Consider the following 12776-nt stretch of genomic DNA (forward strand, 5'->3'; position numbering starts at 1 on the left):
TTATCTCGAGACATACAGATGAAACTCACCCCCCCCCCAATCCCATTCACATAAACAGAGAAAAACACTCACATTGAGAGCTCTCTTGTAAGACAGAAACTTGTGTTGCATCATATTTTAACATATTACAAATAAACAAGATTGGTGTTAAATCTTTATAATCTCTTAAATAAGTGTCAACAAACTTCTGGGGGGAAACGATGATTTATTTTTAAAATGAGACAAAACGAGCATTTAATAAACTAACTGCAAGATGTCTTTGATTATATTGAGTGTGTAAGTGGCGTCACGTGTCGCCAGAGGGCGCTACAGCAACATCTGAGGATTAAACTCATTAAATAAACATAAAACATTAAATCATCATCATCATCATAGTCTTCACAAAGTCTAAAGTGTGTTTAACTTTAATGTTGGTCTTATTAAAAAAGTTATTTCATTATTTATTTTAGCTCAAACACGTCTGTTGTAAATCACAGAAATTTTATTTTTTATTAAACAACAGTTTTAGATTTGAGATATTCATATAGATGTTCACCTTTATTTTATATAAAGACTTTATTAATATCCCAGTATGATGATGTCAGTCATGAAAAGTTTTTATCAGTTCATGTATCGGGAAAGTTCTTGGGGATTTTTTAGAGAAGTGACACGAGGTTTCTACAGAAGCGAACCGCAAAGTTCATTTAATTCTCTTCAAACGAGAAAAGGAGACAAAAAGAGAAAACGGAAAGCTTTAATGTTGAGTGAGCGAACGATGTAAAGTTTCAGTTGTGGTCCAGGAGGGCTTGAGATCAGATTATAAGATCAGACTGAAGGTAAAGACTGCTTTCATTCATTATTATTCCGGTATTTTTGACGATGTGTTGTGTTAAGATGGTTGTTATTCTGTTAAACGCTAAAATCACATTAATATAACACAAGATAAGTGAAGCGTAAAGCTGCTGCGTGTTGTTGTGTTGATAAAAGAGAAAGATGTGAAGGAAACAGGAAAGGAAATAAAGGTGAGACTGATGAAGAGGAAACTGCGGCTCTCTACACATTTAAATAACTCTCTGTGTGTGTGTGTGTGTGTGTGTGTGTGTGTGTGTGTGTGTGTGTGTGTGTGTGTGTGTGTGTGTGTGTCCGCTCACGTGAGTTTTTGTGTACGGGGCCGTCCGTGCGCGCGCGCGCGCGTGTGTGTGTGGTTGTGTGTCCGTGTGTGTTTGTCCACTCGCGTGAGTTTGTGTGTGTGTGTGTGTGTGGTTGTGTGTCCGTGTCCACTCGCGTGAGTTTGTGTGTGTGTGTGTGTGTGTGTGTGTGTGTCCGGGCGCGTGAGCTTGTGTTAAGTTGTGTATTTGTTGCAGTGAGTTTGTGTGGTTTATGATTCATTATTTTTAGGGATGCTCCGATCGATTGGCCGATAATGCTTGCTATGTTTCTCAATGAATTACGGTGAAATGCCGCTACATCCAAAAGCCAGAGGGCGCTCTCGTGCAGAAACTCAAAATGCGCTGTAGACGAAGAACAATACACACGCAACTGTGATGACACCTATGGATGACACGCAGCTCCATGAAATGGCTGAAGGATATATTTATATTGCTGTTCTTCAAACCTTTTCAGGTATTGTCATGATAATAAAGAATATGTTTAATTATTATGTTTGATGAGTTTTGCTTTTTCAAATGCACGTTATAAACGACTCAAACTAACAGTGATTTTAGATCGATAAGGACTTACTGATCAAAAGCCGTAGTACATGAAATAGCTGTAATAAGATCGGATGTCCGATTCAGAATAGTGATCGGCCACGTATTATTAGTGGAGATCGGCATTGATCGGAGCATCCCTAATTATTTTCCACATACGGTACATTATTGTTGCTCTTCTATGCCCTCTGCCTCCCTGAAACGCATTGATTTTGTACAAAGCTCATCATTCTGTAAAGCGCTGTGTCCTCTGATTGGCCGAGATATATCCAGCTGCAGGCCACTCGTCTCAGGCCTGAAGTGATTTTGTAGCGTTCTTAATTTTAATTTTAATTTGAGTTGTATAATATCTGAAAATACTAAAACATAATTGTTACGTGGAAGCCAGGCAAAGGCAAGGTGGCGGATCCAAACGCAGTTTTTAGTGTAATGTAAACAGGCAAGGATACACAGCAGGACACAAGGCGCACTGGCATTTAACACAGGGCTGCGTTCAGTCCAGACAAAATGTTGCACAACTTTTATTAAACAGAAACAGTGATGCGTTATACACTCTGTTGTGATGACGCAAGAGTTGCAACTACAGTAGCCGAGAAGGCCAATCTTTGTGTTCTTTGGAAATGTTTCTGGAGCCTGATGAAATGTGTGTTAAATATTGTAAAATACGCACAATCTTACAGTCACTGCCCTTGCCGTCCAGAATAAAACAGCTGTCTCTTTAGTACCGCATGGCTTATTTACATGTTGCTGCTGATTGGATTGGAGTTCTGACACACCCACAAAACAGATTTCAAACCCTGTTGGACATGAGTGCACAGTGTTTCCAGGAAACATGTCGTTCAACTAGTGATGGCCGATTTTGAAGCACGCTTTATGAGGCTTCGAAACATTTTCGAATCTTTTGTTTCAAATCATTGGTTCGGAGCTTGTTTCAAACTGGCCAAAGTCACGTGATTTTAGCAAACGAGCCTTCATTACGTCATAACAAACATTTAGAAAATCAGACGATTCCCCACTATTGGGAGTTAATCACAAATGACCAGTGTAGGTGAACTCGGGTGAGTTTTATTATAAAAGTTCATAAAACATTCATCCTTCTGACTAATAACACTACCATTTTGTCTTCTTTTTGTTTATAGACAGATTTAATGACAAAAATGTGCATACTTAAAAAGGGAGTTTGTTTGCCATAAATAAAACTAAAAACACAGAATACACTTTTAATTATGTCTTAATTAAATTAAAAAAAAATTCTTCTTAAAAACATATTTTTAGAACAATCTTGTTATTATTTTGTAAAAAGTGTAAAATGTTTGGACAGATCTTGCTGCCATTGAAAGTAACCAAGGGGACTATTTTCGGGCGCTGCGTAATATCACTACGCCTCCTGCAGTCATGTTACATCAACAAAGTCCTTGATTATTACACCAGAATGAGAGTATAGTTCCACCATAAGTCATGAATGTGATTTTCTTGGTTTTCTTTTGGTTCGTTTCAACAGTCAGACATGTATTTAGCATTTAGTCCACAAAAAAATTAAAGTTTTGATTTTATGAAAATCTACTTTTTCTAACTATAATGCATAGTGCTAGTAGCCCTAACATCCATACGGAACACAAAAGTCCGGCATTGTCCATGAATTCAAAGTACAGGTGGAGATAGCAGCTTTACCTAGATACTTCCTATGACAAGACCCCCGTTCCAAGATGGCGGCGGTTTTGACGCATGCTCAGAGCCCCAAGGCGACATCTAGTGTATATATCTATGGAGCTGCCTGTGTAATAGTTCTTCTTCTGTGGTGCATATTGAGTTTTTGCACGAGAGAATCGCACAATGTATCGGTACACCCCTAGTCTTTACTACCTTATCAATAGCTGCCTGGTAGGGTAAGGATACTAAAACATTAAAACCATCTTAGAAACAACAAGCGCTACTCTACACTGCACAAAACTTGTGTTTAAATCATGGTTTAGTCAGTAGTAAATTATTTAAATATGAAAACATAAACTAGTTACAGGCTGTGAGTCAGAAGTGGGTTGGATTATGGTAATGTTCGCCGTGTCCACGTCAACACAACGAGTAAGTAAACTCTTGCCTACAATCCATGTGTTTGTTGTAGTCCAAGAAAAGAGATTTAAAGGTATTGCGGAGGATTTTCTATTTCCGGGTGGATCATCAAGACTATTGGTCCTCCTAGTTGTCAATCAAGAGTGTTGTGCAATTGCATTTTTTTTTAAAGTGGAGAAGGCGGTTCTTTTCTCAAATTCGAGAAAATCCTCCGCTATACCTTTAAGATGGAGACGATAACTCGCGTCATAAATCTTTTGTTTTTGTCCTCTTGTTGTTGTTTTGCATCGACGTCTAGTTCTGTTCTGATTCTGATTACACAACAATACTATATGTAGGATATCTTTATGTAAGAGATTTGACAAGATTCACATTTACACTTGTTGGTCTGTCTACAAAGTCATTATTGTGATACAGAAAAGATAAGACCATTTAACAGCACTATTGTCTAATCTGACAGATAAACATTGTATTGTATCACACTTCAGGTGTTTCTGTTCATGATTTGTTTCCTATGCAGCACACATATATGTGTCTTAATCTATCAGCAGAAAGTTGCGCTGTGCTGGGAAATAACTGGTTTCTATTTTCTCTGAACCCGTCAGGACAAAGAGCGAAAGTGTCAAAAGAAACACAGAAAATAGTCACAGTGTGGTCGGTGTGTAAGAGACGTGACCGTGTGCTCATCTTCATTATAATAAACACTGTGATGTTTGAGTTTAAATGTTCACATTCACTTTTAGTCATGTCTTCTTTTGTAACCTAGAACCAGCACATTATAAATGTAAGAAATGTATTGCAAAAAAAGAAAAAAAAAACATGTTACAGAGTCTGTCAATGTAGTACTGAATTGTGGAGTTAAACAGTTTTTCCACATTTCTGTGTTAAGGATTATTTGGGTGGAGCCACTGAGCCAAGATTCTCCAAGATTTTCATCAATTATTTTATTAATTTTGAGTTTTTTAATCAATCAGATTTGGTTGTGTGGTTAACCCTTACCCACAACAACATCAACATTAACAGTGAAAATGACACATTTTTACCTCTTAGCAAAAGGAAAAACCTCCAAACAATCAAGAACGCATGATTATATGATGTCATGGCTTTGCAATCGAAAAATATCATTATAATGGAAGTCAATGGGTCAAAAACAGCCACTTACAATAAATGAGGGAGAAAAAATAAAATCTGATTGCACCAAAGCCAATGACTGTGAAAAAATCCAATCACTTTTTATATTGAAAATCTGTCATTTTGTGTGTTTTTCCCCAAATTGGTGACATCACTTATGAACTTGGCAATTAAAGAGTTAAAATCATGGAGTTTTTGTAAAGATTTGGAAGTACTGAGGTTGATTAATAGATTTATAAAAAAGAATATGATACATTTTTACAGCCGTTTAATTTAGTGTCTGTTTTTCATCTACGAACAACACGAAAGCGTAGTGAATTGAACAATGCAAGTGTTAATAACACATTTTTCTGTTGTGTGACAAACTAAAAACACATTAAATATCAGAAACATCTAACACAAACTTTGCAATGAGGACACACTCAAGTGTTTGACAGTCATAGTTTTTCTTACAATATATAAAGAGGAACTATCATATAAGATGAGTTGTGTGGATATAAATGTGTGAGTTAAATGTTTCTGAATGTGTCTCACTGACATCAGCACACATTACATTGAAGTTTATTTTAGATATATCATATGATTATATTTATTCAGCAGCAGTCTCAGTTTAGACGGTTAAAAAGGGTTAATGACAGAGAGTTATTTTAAAACATCTCCTCTTCTCTTTTTAGTTTTATTAATATCACAGCGCTCAATGTTGTTGTGCTGATTCAAAGAACAAAAGCAGAAGGATTTTATTCAAGAACTAAATGATCAGTTATCAGTCAGATAGATAGATAGATAGATAGATAGATAGATAGATAGATAGATAGATAGATAGATAGATAGATAGATAGATAGATAGAAAGATAGATAAATGGGTTTTGGTGCCTTAACCACAGGCTGTGGTCACTTCTCTTGTAAAGCGTCTTTCCTGCTCGGAAATGTGGGCCTTGATACACACACACACACACACACAAATGCATTTGCACACAGACACACAAATGCACACACACACACACATTCACACAAATTGCAATTAGCCTAAAATAATTGTTTTATTTTCTGCTTCACTTTTTTATTTTTTTAAACATTTACTGGAGAAATGAAATTTGTCATCATTCAAAATGTTTCCCAATTTTACTTTTATTTGCGCTATTTGTACGCAGACCAGCTGCAAATGCTTGGCGGTTTTTGTCATACCAAAAAACACTTAAATAAAAATGAGTGAGAGAGAGAGAGAGAGAGACGTCCTACTCAGTTTCCGTTTTCTGCCCTGAATTTTGGTAAATGTCACATCAACATCAGTGGTTTCATCCACAACTTGTCACCACAGATCAGTGTGTGTGTGTATGTGAGATGTGTGTGTGTAAGGTGTGTGTGTGAGATGTGTGAGGTGTGGGAAGAGAGGAAGGGTTTAGTTCACTGTGAATCATTCTTTTAACACTGAACTGTGTGTATCATAGAGTCAGACGACTCCAGTCAACCCATCATCTAACACACGTATGTAATGTTCATTTATATGAGTCTGTACATGTGTGTGTGTGTGTGTGTGTGTGTGTGTGTGTGTGTGTTAGGAAGAAATAATAGACACGCTGTAGACATTTAACCTTCACTGTTCTCTCTTTCTCAGTGTTTGTTGACCAGGAGAAGATTTCCAGATGCTGAGAAGAAATGGCCAGGATGCAAAATCAGACTGTGATTATTACAGTGATGATGATGATGATGTTGCGCCTTCATTCAGCTCTTACAGATCAAAGTAAGATATATTACTTAATATATTACTTAGTAAGATATATGAATTAAACATCATATCACAGATCATCATTTATTATATCACAGAAATGTTGTCAGTTTGAGCTGTAAAACTCAAACTACAGAGAATGTGATGTTGGAGTTAATTCATGTAGAGATCAGACTCGGGAGAAATGTTTAGTTAATATTGAGATCTCTGAATATAGATGGCAACACATGTGAGATTACTGCCGTCTCAGGAGAAAATCTCCAATCACTATCCATTTAATCTTCATCCATTATTGCTGTCTATAAAACAAACTGAGATATCATAGAGATGTTATAATTATAGTTGTTGAATGTGTCTTTAGGTTTGGAGTGTTATAATGACTACTATAACACCTTCACATGCGTGTGGAACACATCAAACGTCCAGCCGCCCATCACACCTCAGACAAACTGCTCCCTACATGTAGAGGTTAAAAAAAGGTAAGATGTCATATTTATTCACATGTTTAATGTAAATATGAACCATGCTGAACTTTTCAGTAACTTTTCAGTTATGAATAAATGTTTCTGTATTTCTTTCTTTCAGTAGAAGCAGTATAACAGAAACGCAGCAGATGTCCATTAAGGGCTCAGACCTCAACATCCGCACAGCCAGCGTTGAATTTAAAACACCTGTAAGTTGTGTTTGGATGAATAACAATAATTTGAGCGTATGCAGACAGGTTTGATTGAACAGTGACAGAGATGTGATGATGTGTTTTCTTCTTCATTAAAGGGAGGAATCATAATAGGTGCTGCCATCATCTCTGAAAAAGTGTTGTGTGAGAACTTTGACGCACCTGTATCTCAGACACAACACAGAGGCGACGACAGCGGTAAGAACACAAGGAAATATGAGCAAGAATCACATGAATATCTGGTGTATTTGTGAGCGTGTGGTGTTTGTGTTTTTGCAGTAGTGAAAGTTCTGCCTCCTGTAGGAGTGAAAGTTGACGGGCTCAATGTTTCATGGAGTTTTGCTTCCCCAAAGTCAACATTATTATTTCAGGGTCATGTGTTTGAGCTGCAGTACAGATCTGCTGAGCAAAGCTGGACGGTGAGCAGATCATCTTCACGTTCTCTCTCTTTTTTCTTCAGAGGAAGAAGTCTTAAAGATAGATACTGTTATCATCATCATCATCATCATCATCATGTGTTTGTGTGCAGGACAGTGACAGCGTTCAGATCAATGACCCTCATATACAATTTAATGAAGATCATCTGTATTTACATCAGCCGTATGTGCTCAGGGTCAGAGCCAAACTCTTAAACAAACCCAATGCCATCTGGAGCGAGTGGAGCAGTGAGTACAGCTGGAAATCTGATGTTGGTAAATCACGCCCGACACCCAGCGGGAGCTTCACCCCGGCACTTAATACAGGTGAGAGATGTACAGAAAGCCATAGCAAATATATTAAAAGAAACATGAGAAAGATGAACAATAAATCAAAAAGACATTAGTTACTGCACATCTAGTGACTTATATTGCTGTGAATAGAGAAATGAAATTGTCCCATCTGGTTTATTATTTGATTGAGAATTGAAATCCGCGGTGTACTTTCTGTGACATCATCACTCGGTATCTGTGACAGGATTTCAGAACATCCAGCAGATAAATAATAGAATGTGATATAATAATAATAATGTATGCTGAAGAATGATGTTTATGAATCTGTTTGTTTCAGAGTCATTTCAAGTCTGGATCACATTCACAGGAGTCGGTCTCAGCATCATCTTCATCTTTATCATTCTCTTCAAATGCAACAAAATCAAATGTTGAGCGTGACGCTGTTACACTCGTATAATCTGTTCAGTCAAATGAAATGAAGGTTTACAGAGATAATGATTTGTGTTTTTTCTTTATTTCAGGGTGCAAAAGATCCATTCTTCATATATACCTGATCCCAGCAAATACTTCACTGATTTAAACTCATATCATAAAGGAAATTTTGTGGTAAGTGTTTTTCAATATGCCGTGTATTCAGAAAGCATTAAGATCCTTTTTACATTTTCAATTTTGTTTTATTGCAGCCTGATTCACAATAATTTAAATTAATAATAAAAACTAATCTACACTCAGGACCTAAGAATCACAAAGAGGAAACAAAGTCTTCTTTGTCATATTAACTCTTTCCCCGCCAAAAGTTGCCAGTCAGCGGCAGAATTTTTTGGTGTGATAAGTTTAATGCCTTCTAGAAAATGTTCTACTTTGAATATATAAACATGCAAAATATCAAATGAAAAATACATATCCTCTGCTTTCAAACAAACAAACAAAAATAAACATGTTTCATCCTATCTTCATTTGTTCTCTATCTTCAAACCTACCTCTCAAATATGGATAGGTTTCTTCAAAACACCAAATTTTGATTAAAAAGCTGAGAAATTTTTGGACAATTGGACTTTTGTTAGAAATCAGATTTAGAGTTTTTACTGTTTTTGGATCAGTGGATGCTTCAGTGTTTTATAAGATGGGTAAGAGCGACACCTAGTAGATAATAGCGGAAATATGGATTGCCATAAAAACTTGTCATTGACAGGCAATCATTTTATCTTAATTGATGAGATAACTCGTCAATGGCGGGGGAAAGAGTTAACTAAAAACTAAAATATCACATTGACACAAGTATTTAGACATTCTACTTTGCAGATCATCTCAAGTTCGGTCATACTTTCTGAATGCACTGCTGCTGTTTTTAGTGTAACACAAAACATGAAAAGTCCCTTAATTGTGCGCTCATAAAGGTTTGACTATCATGTTGTATTTGTTTGTTGACGGCGGTGTTTCTCTTTTTCTCAGTCATGGCTCGGTTCAGCGTTCGCTCTGGAAAGCTTTGTCACAGTCGACTCTGAGTTTGTCAGTCCGGTCGAGGTCGTGAAGCTGCAGGACGCCTGCGACTCTCATCGCTTGGACGCACGCGGTGCCGCATTGAACGAAGGATGGGAAAACACTTCAAAATCCTCCAACTTCTCAAACTCCACTTACTTTTTGTCCCAGAGCTCCAACGACCCCAACGACACCCTGGAACCCTGCTCGGCACACTGCTCGTACGGTCCTGCGGGGGGAGACATTCTGCCGAACAGTGCTGACGTCGCTCGTGGTGTCGGGAAGGATGAAATGTTTGAACTGGAAAGTTCTCTAAAGAGACTGGAGCAGCTCCGTCAGGACACGCAGAGTCCAGATTCGGGCTTCGCCGTGGGGTCTGAAGACAGCATGGAGGAGTCGGACCTTCCCAGCCCGCTGGGTCTAAATCTGACCCCTCACCCGCTCCTGGGCCTGCCTGCCCCTCATCCCCACAAACATCTCTTTTTGGGCTGGGACCAGACGCCTCTTGTACTGGGACCAAACCGTCTGATGCCTAGCATAGACTTGGACCTCAAGCTTTTAGGTTCATGTGGAATGATAGAGCCCTCCAGTGACGATTACATGCCAGTGAAAAATGTCCAAAATTAATTCACCATTATCCGCATATCTCAAAGTCTCTGTGACTTCAGTAACAAATGTGTGACTTAATTGTAATGATTGTGATGATTTCCGAACAGGGGGTGAAAAACCACCTGAAAAATCCCATTAACATTGCGCAGAACTTTGACAGGTCATAGCTCTGAGCAAGGATTTCGGAGTAACACTTGGGTTACTACATCTGAAGAGGCAGACAGGCTCTGTAAGAACATATCTTGAAATAGGGTGTAAGTTGTACCCCTGGGGAGCAAATGCTATCTGAAATTGCCACAATATAAATACGTGGTGAAGGAAAGCAATGCCGTTTTCCTACTATGATATCTAGGACATACAAGGCTTTTTTATTTAACATTTTTGCATCACAGAAAGAAGTGGGTGGACTCATTTTACTCTGCCATCCAACCAGTCTCTCAGAATCATCATGAATGAATCAAGCCACGCCCTAGCAACCATTTTGAGCACCCGATCCCATAGACTGCCATTGAAACAAAGCCTATATCTCTGCATCAGAACATCGTATCATCGTTTCACTTGTGGCCAGGAGTATAATCACTGGTAAATGACAATTATTCCCTAGCAACTAAACAGAGGTACCCTAGCAACCGATTAAAAAAAGCCTATATCTCTGCATCAGAACATCGTAGATACATTGGAGGGGTGGGGTCTTCTGAAACTTGTTAACATTATTGTACCAGTTTGTTTCCTGAATTTTGCTACTCAAGCATCACTTCACATTTTCTTCGGAAAATATACCTATCTATTGACCCTTTTGCTCTATTATAATGTATTGCTTTAATGTATAAGATGTTATGGGATTGTGATCAATGACCTTAGTTTCTAATTCTTTAAAAGAAACCAAAGCCAGAAGTTAAAGTTATTTGTAGCTTACTGAAGTCCGTTTATTGTCATTTATCAATAGTTCCATAGATAAAACAAGATTGAGCACTGGTGTAGGGAGACGATGCAACACTCAGGCAACTAAAGTCCCGCCTTCCAGTTAAAAGAACCAGTCAACAATGGATAAAGACTGATGATTATCAGTTCTGCTGCTATTTGAGAAATGAAATGCATTTGTGTGAAAAGTGAATGTAAAGTTAAATCAGTGACAGGAACATCTGTATGTATAAAATGTGCTGTCAGTGATTCTGGTTATTTCAGCTTCAGACTTAAAGTCCTCCTGTGGTGAAAATCAAGTTTTTATTGTTGTTTATATGTCTATGCAGGGTTTTTAATATATGCCTTAAGACAACACAAATTTCTGCGGTTTGAAATTGCTTTGGTTTCCTATGTCACGAACATGTAATTATGTATTATGTATGGATGCCGCATAGAGTCGGTGCTGAAACGATCACGACGTTACTGCTTCAACTCTACTTCTGTGATGCTCACGTGTGCAGTGTGATTGCTGTAAGCTGTTAACATCAGCGCTTAAGATTAGTGCTGCAAACACACAGTTCATGTATACATTGTGTAAAACCGAACTTAGCAGTTATGTGTCTGAAACTGTCGAATGTAGAATCTATTTACATTTATATCTATGGTCTGAGGTGGTGCGAAAAAGTAGAGGTGGGAACTAATTTGCATATTCATAGATCCATAACTATACTAAAGGGTGTAGAGTTACATTCATGTTGTTTTAAACATGAAGAAATTACTGTCACATATATATGCTATTATGATGCTCAAAGATGAGTTTTTAAGGATAAAATTATAGACTACAGGGGGACTTTAAGATTTCATGGTCTGTTTCAGTCTGGAATAAAATCATGTAAGTTAATATCAGTCAATTTAACCAACTGTTTTTACTGAGTTTACCGTGCTTTAGTGAGAAAAACAACCTCATACTTTATAGTCTATGGGCAAAACTAGTTATTGGAATTTACTCATTTTCCAGGTTATAAATTATGGACAAACTTTAATTTTCACATAACTCTAGATCATTTCATAGTTTCACCCTGATCTCTTATTGGAATGTGGCCTAATATTTTCAGATAATAACAAAATATAATTGGCTGCGTTGCATATCAGGCTTTTTGCAGTAGGTTGTTCGACATTATGCGCTAGAACTGAGAGGCGGATGACGTCAAAGTACCGCGAGAGCGAGACGAAATTACAATAGTATGAATCGTTCTCGCGGTACTATGACGGCATCCGCCTGTCGGTTCTTGCGGCGCCGCAGTGTAATTTTTACCTATGAATAAACACGTGCCTTCTTTTTAAATCCCAAAAAGTGCATGTCAGCCACCAGCATATCAAGTGTACTGATTGATGGACAGGAAGAAACAGATGTGTGTTATCATGACAACAGTTTGACTGATATCCGTGTGTCATAAATCCTACAGTATTATCATGTTGAATGTAAAACTCACTCTATTTCATCTCACTGCATTGATGAATGTGAAATAAAGCTTTTGTCGTTCTCATCTACTCATTATTTCATTTACAACAGAGAAACTCCAACCTATCTGATAAAAGGATGATTTACATGATTGAACATTAATATAGCTGTACTACAATAAAGCAGATGTTGTTGCTACAGAGCGCAGGTGAGCTGTGACGTCACTGCAGGTAAGGCGTCGTTAGGTGTTGACTGTCGATCGTTATGAGATTAATTAATATTCACTCACTGTACATAAACACACAGTTAACATCTCGCGTGTCCG

General features: G+C 37.7%; 1 protein-coding gene across 4 annotated transcripts; it reads left to right on the top strand.

The window, feature by feature from the left end:
- The first annotated feature begins 637 nt into the window (after positions 1-637).
- Positions 638-12220, top strand: LOC129450669 (interleukin-2 receptor subunit beta). 4 transcript variants are annotated; one of them, XM_073870628.1, is made up of 11 exons: positions 639-815; positions 6335-6371; positions 6502-6627; positions 6974-7091; positions 7198-7285; positions 7387-7486; positions 7568-7707; positions 7818-8031; positions 8336-8425; positions 8519-8604; positions 9451-12220. In XM_073870628.1, exons 3-11 carry the CDS (start codon positions 6543-6545, stop codon positions 10102-10104), a joined length of 1575 nt encoding a protein of 524 aa, XP_073726729.1. In that variant the 5' UTR covers positions 639-815; positions 6335-6371; positions 6502-6542; the 3' UTR covers positions 10105-12220. The 4 variants fall into 4 exon arrangements, with proteins under 4 accessions (XP_073726730.1, XP_073726729.1, XP_073726728.1 ...); XM_073870629.1 differs by lacking the exon at positions 6335-6371 and having other exon boundaries at positions 638-815; positions 7201-7285; XM_073870627.1 differs by lacking the exon at positions 6335-6371.
- Positions 12221-12776: the final 556 nt, after the last annotated feature.

The sequence above is a fragment of the Misgurnus anguillicaudatus genome, chromosome 8 (genome assembly GCF_027580225.2).
Source record: "Misgurnus anguillicaudatus chromosome 8, ASM2758022v2, whole genome shotgun sequence".
NCBI classification, from domain to species: domain Eukaryota; kingdom Metazoa; phylum Chordata; class Actinopteri; order Cypriniformes; family Cobitidae; genus Misgurnus; species Misgurnus anguillicaudatus.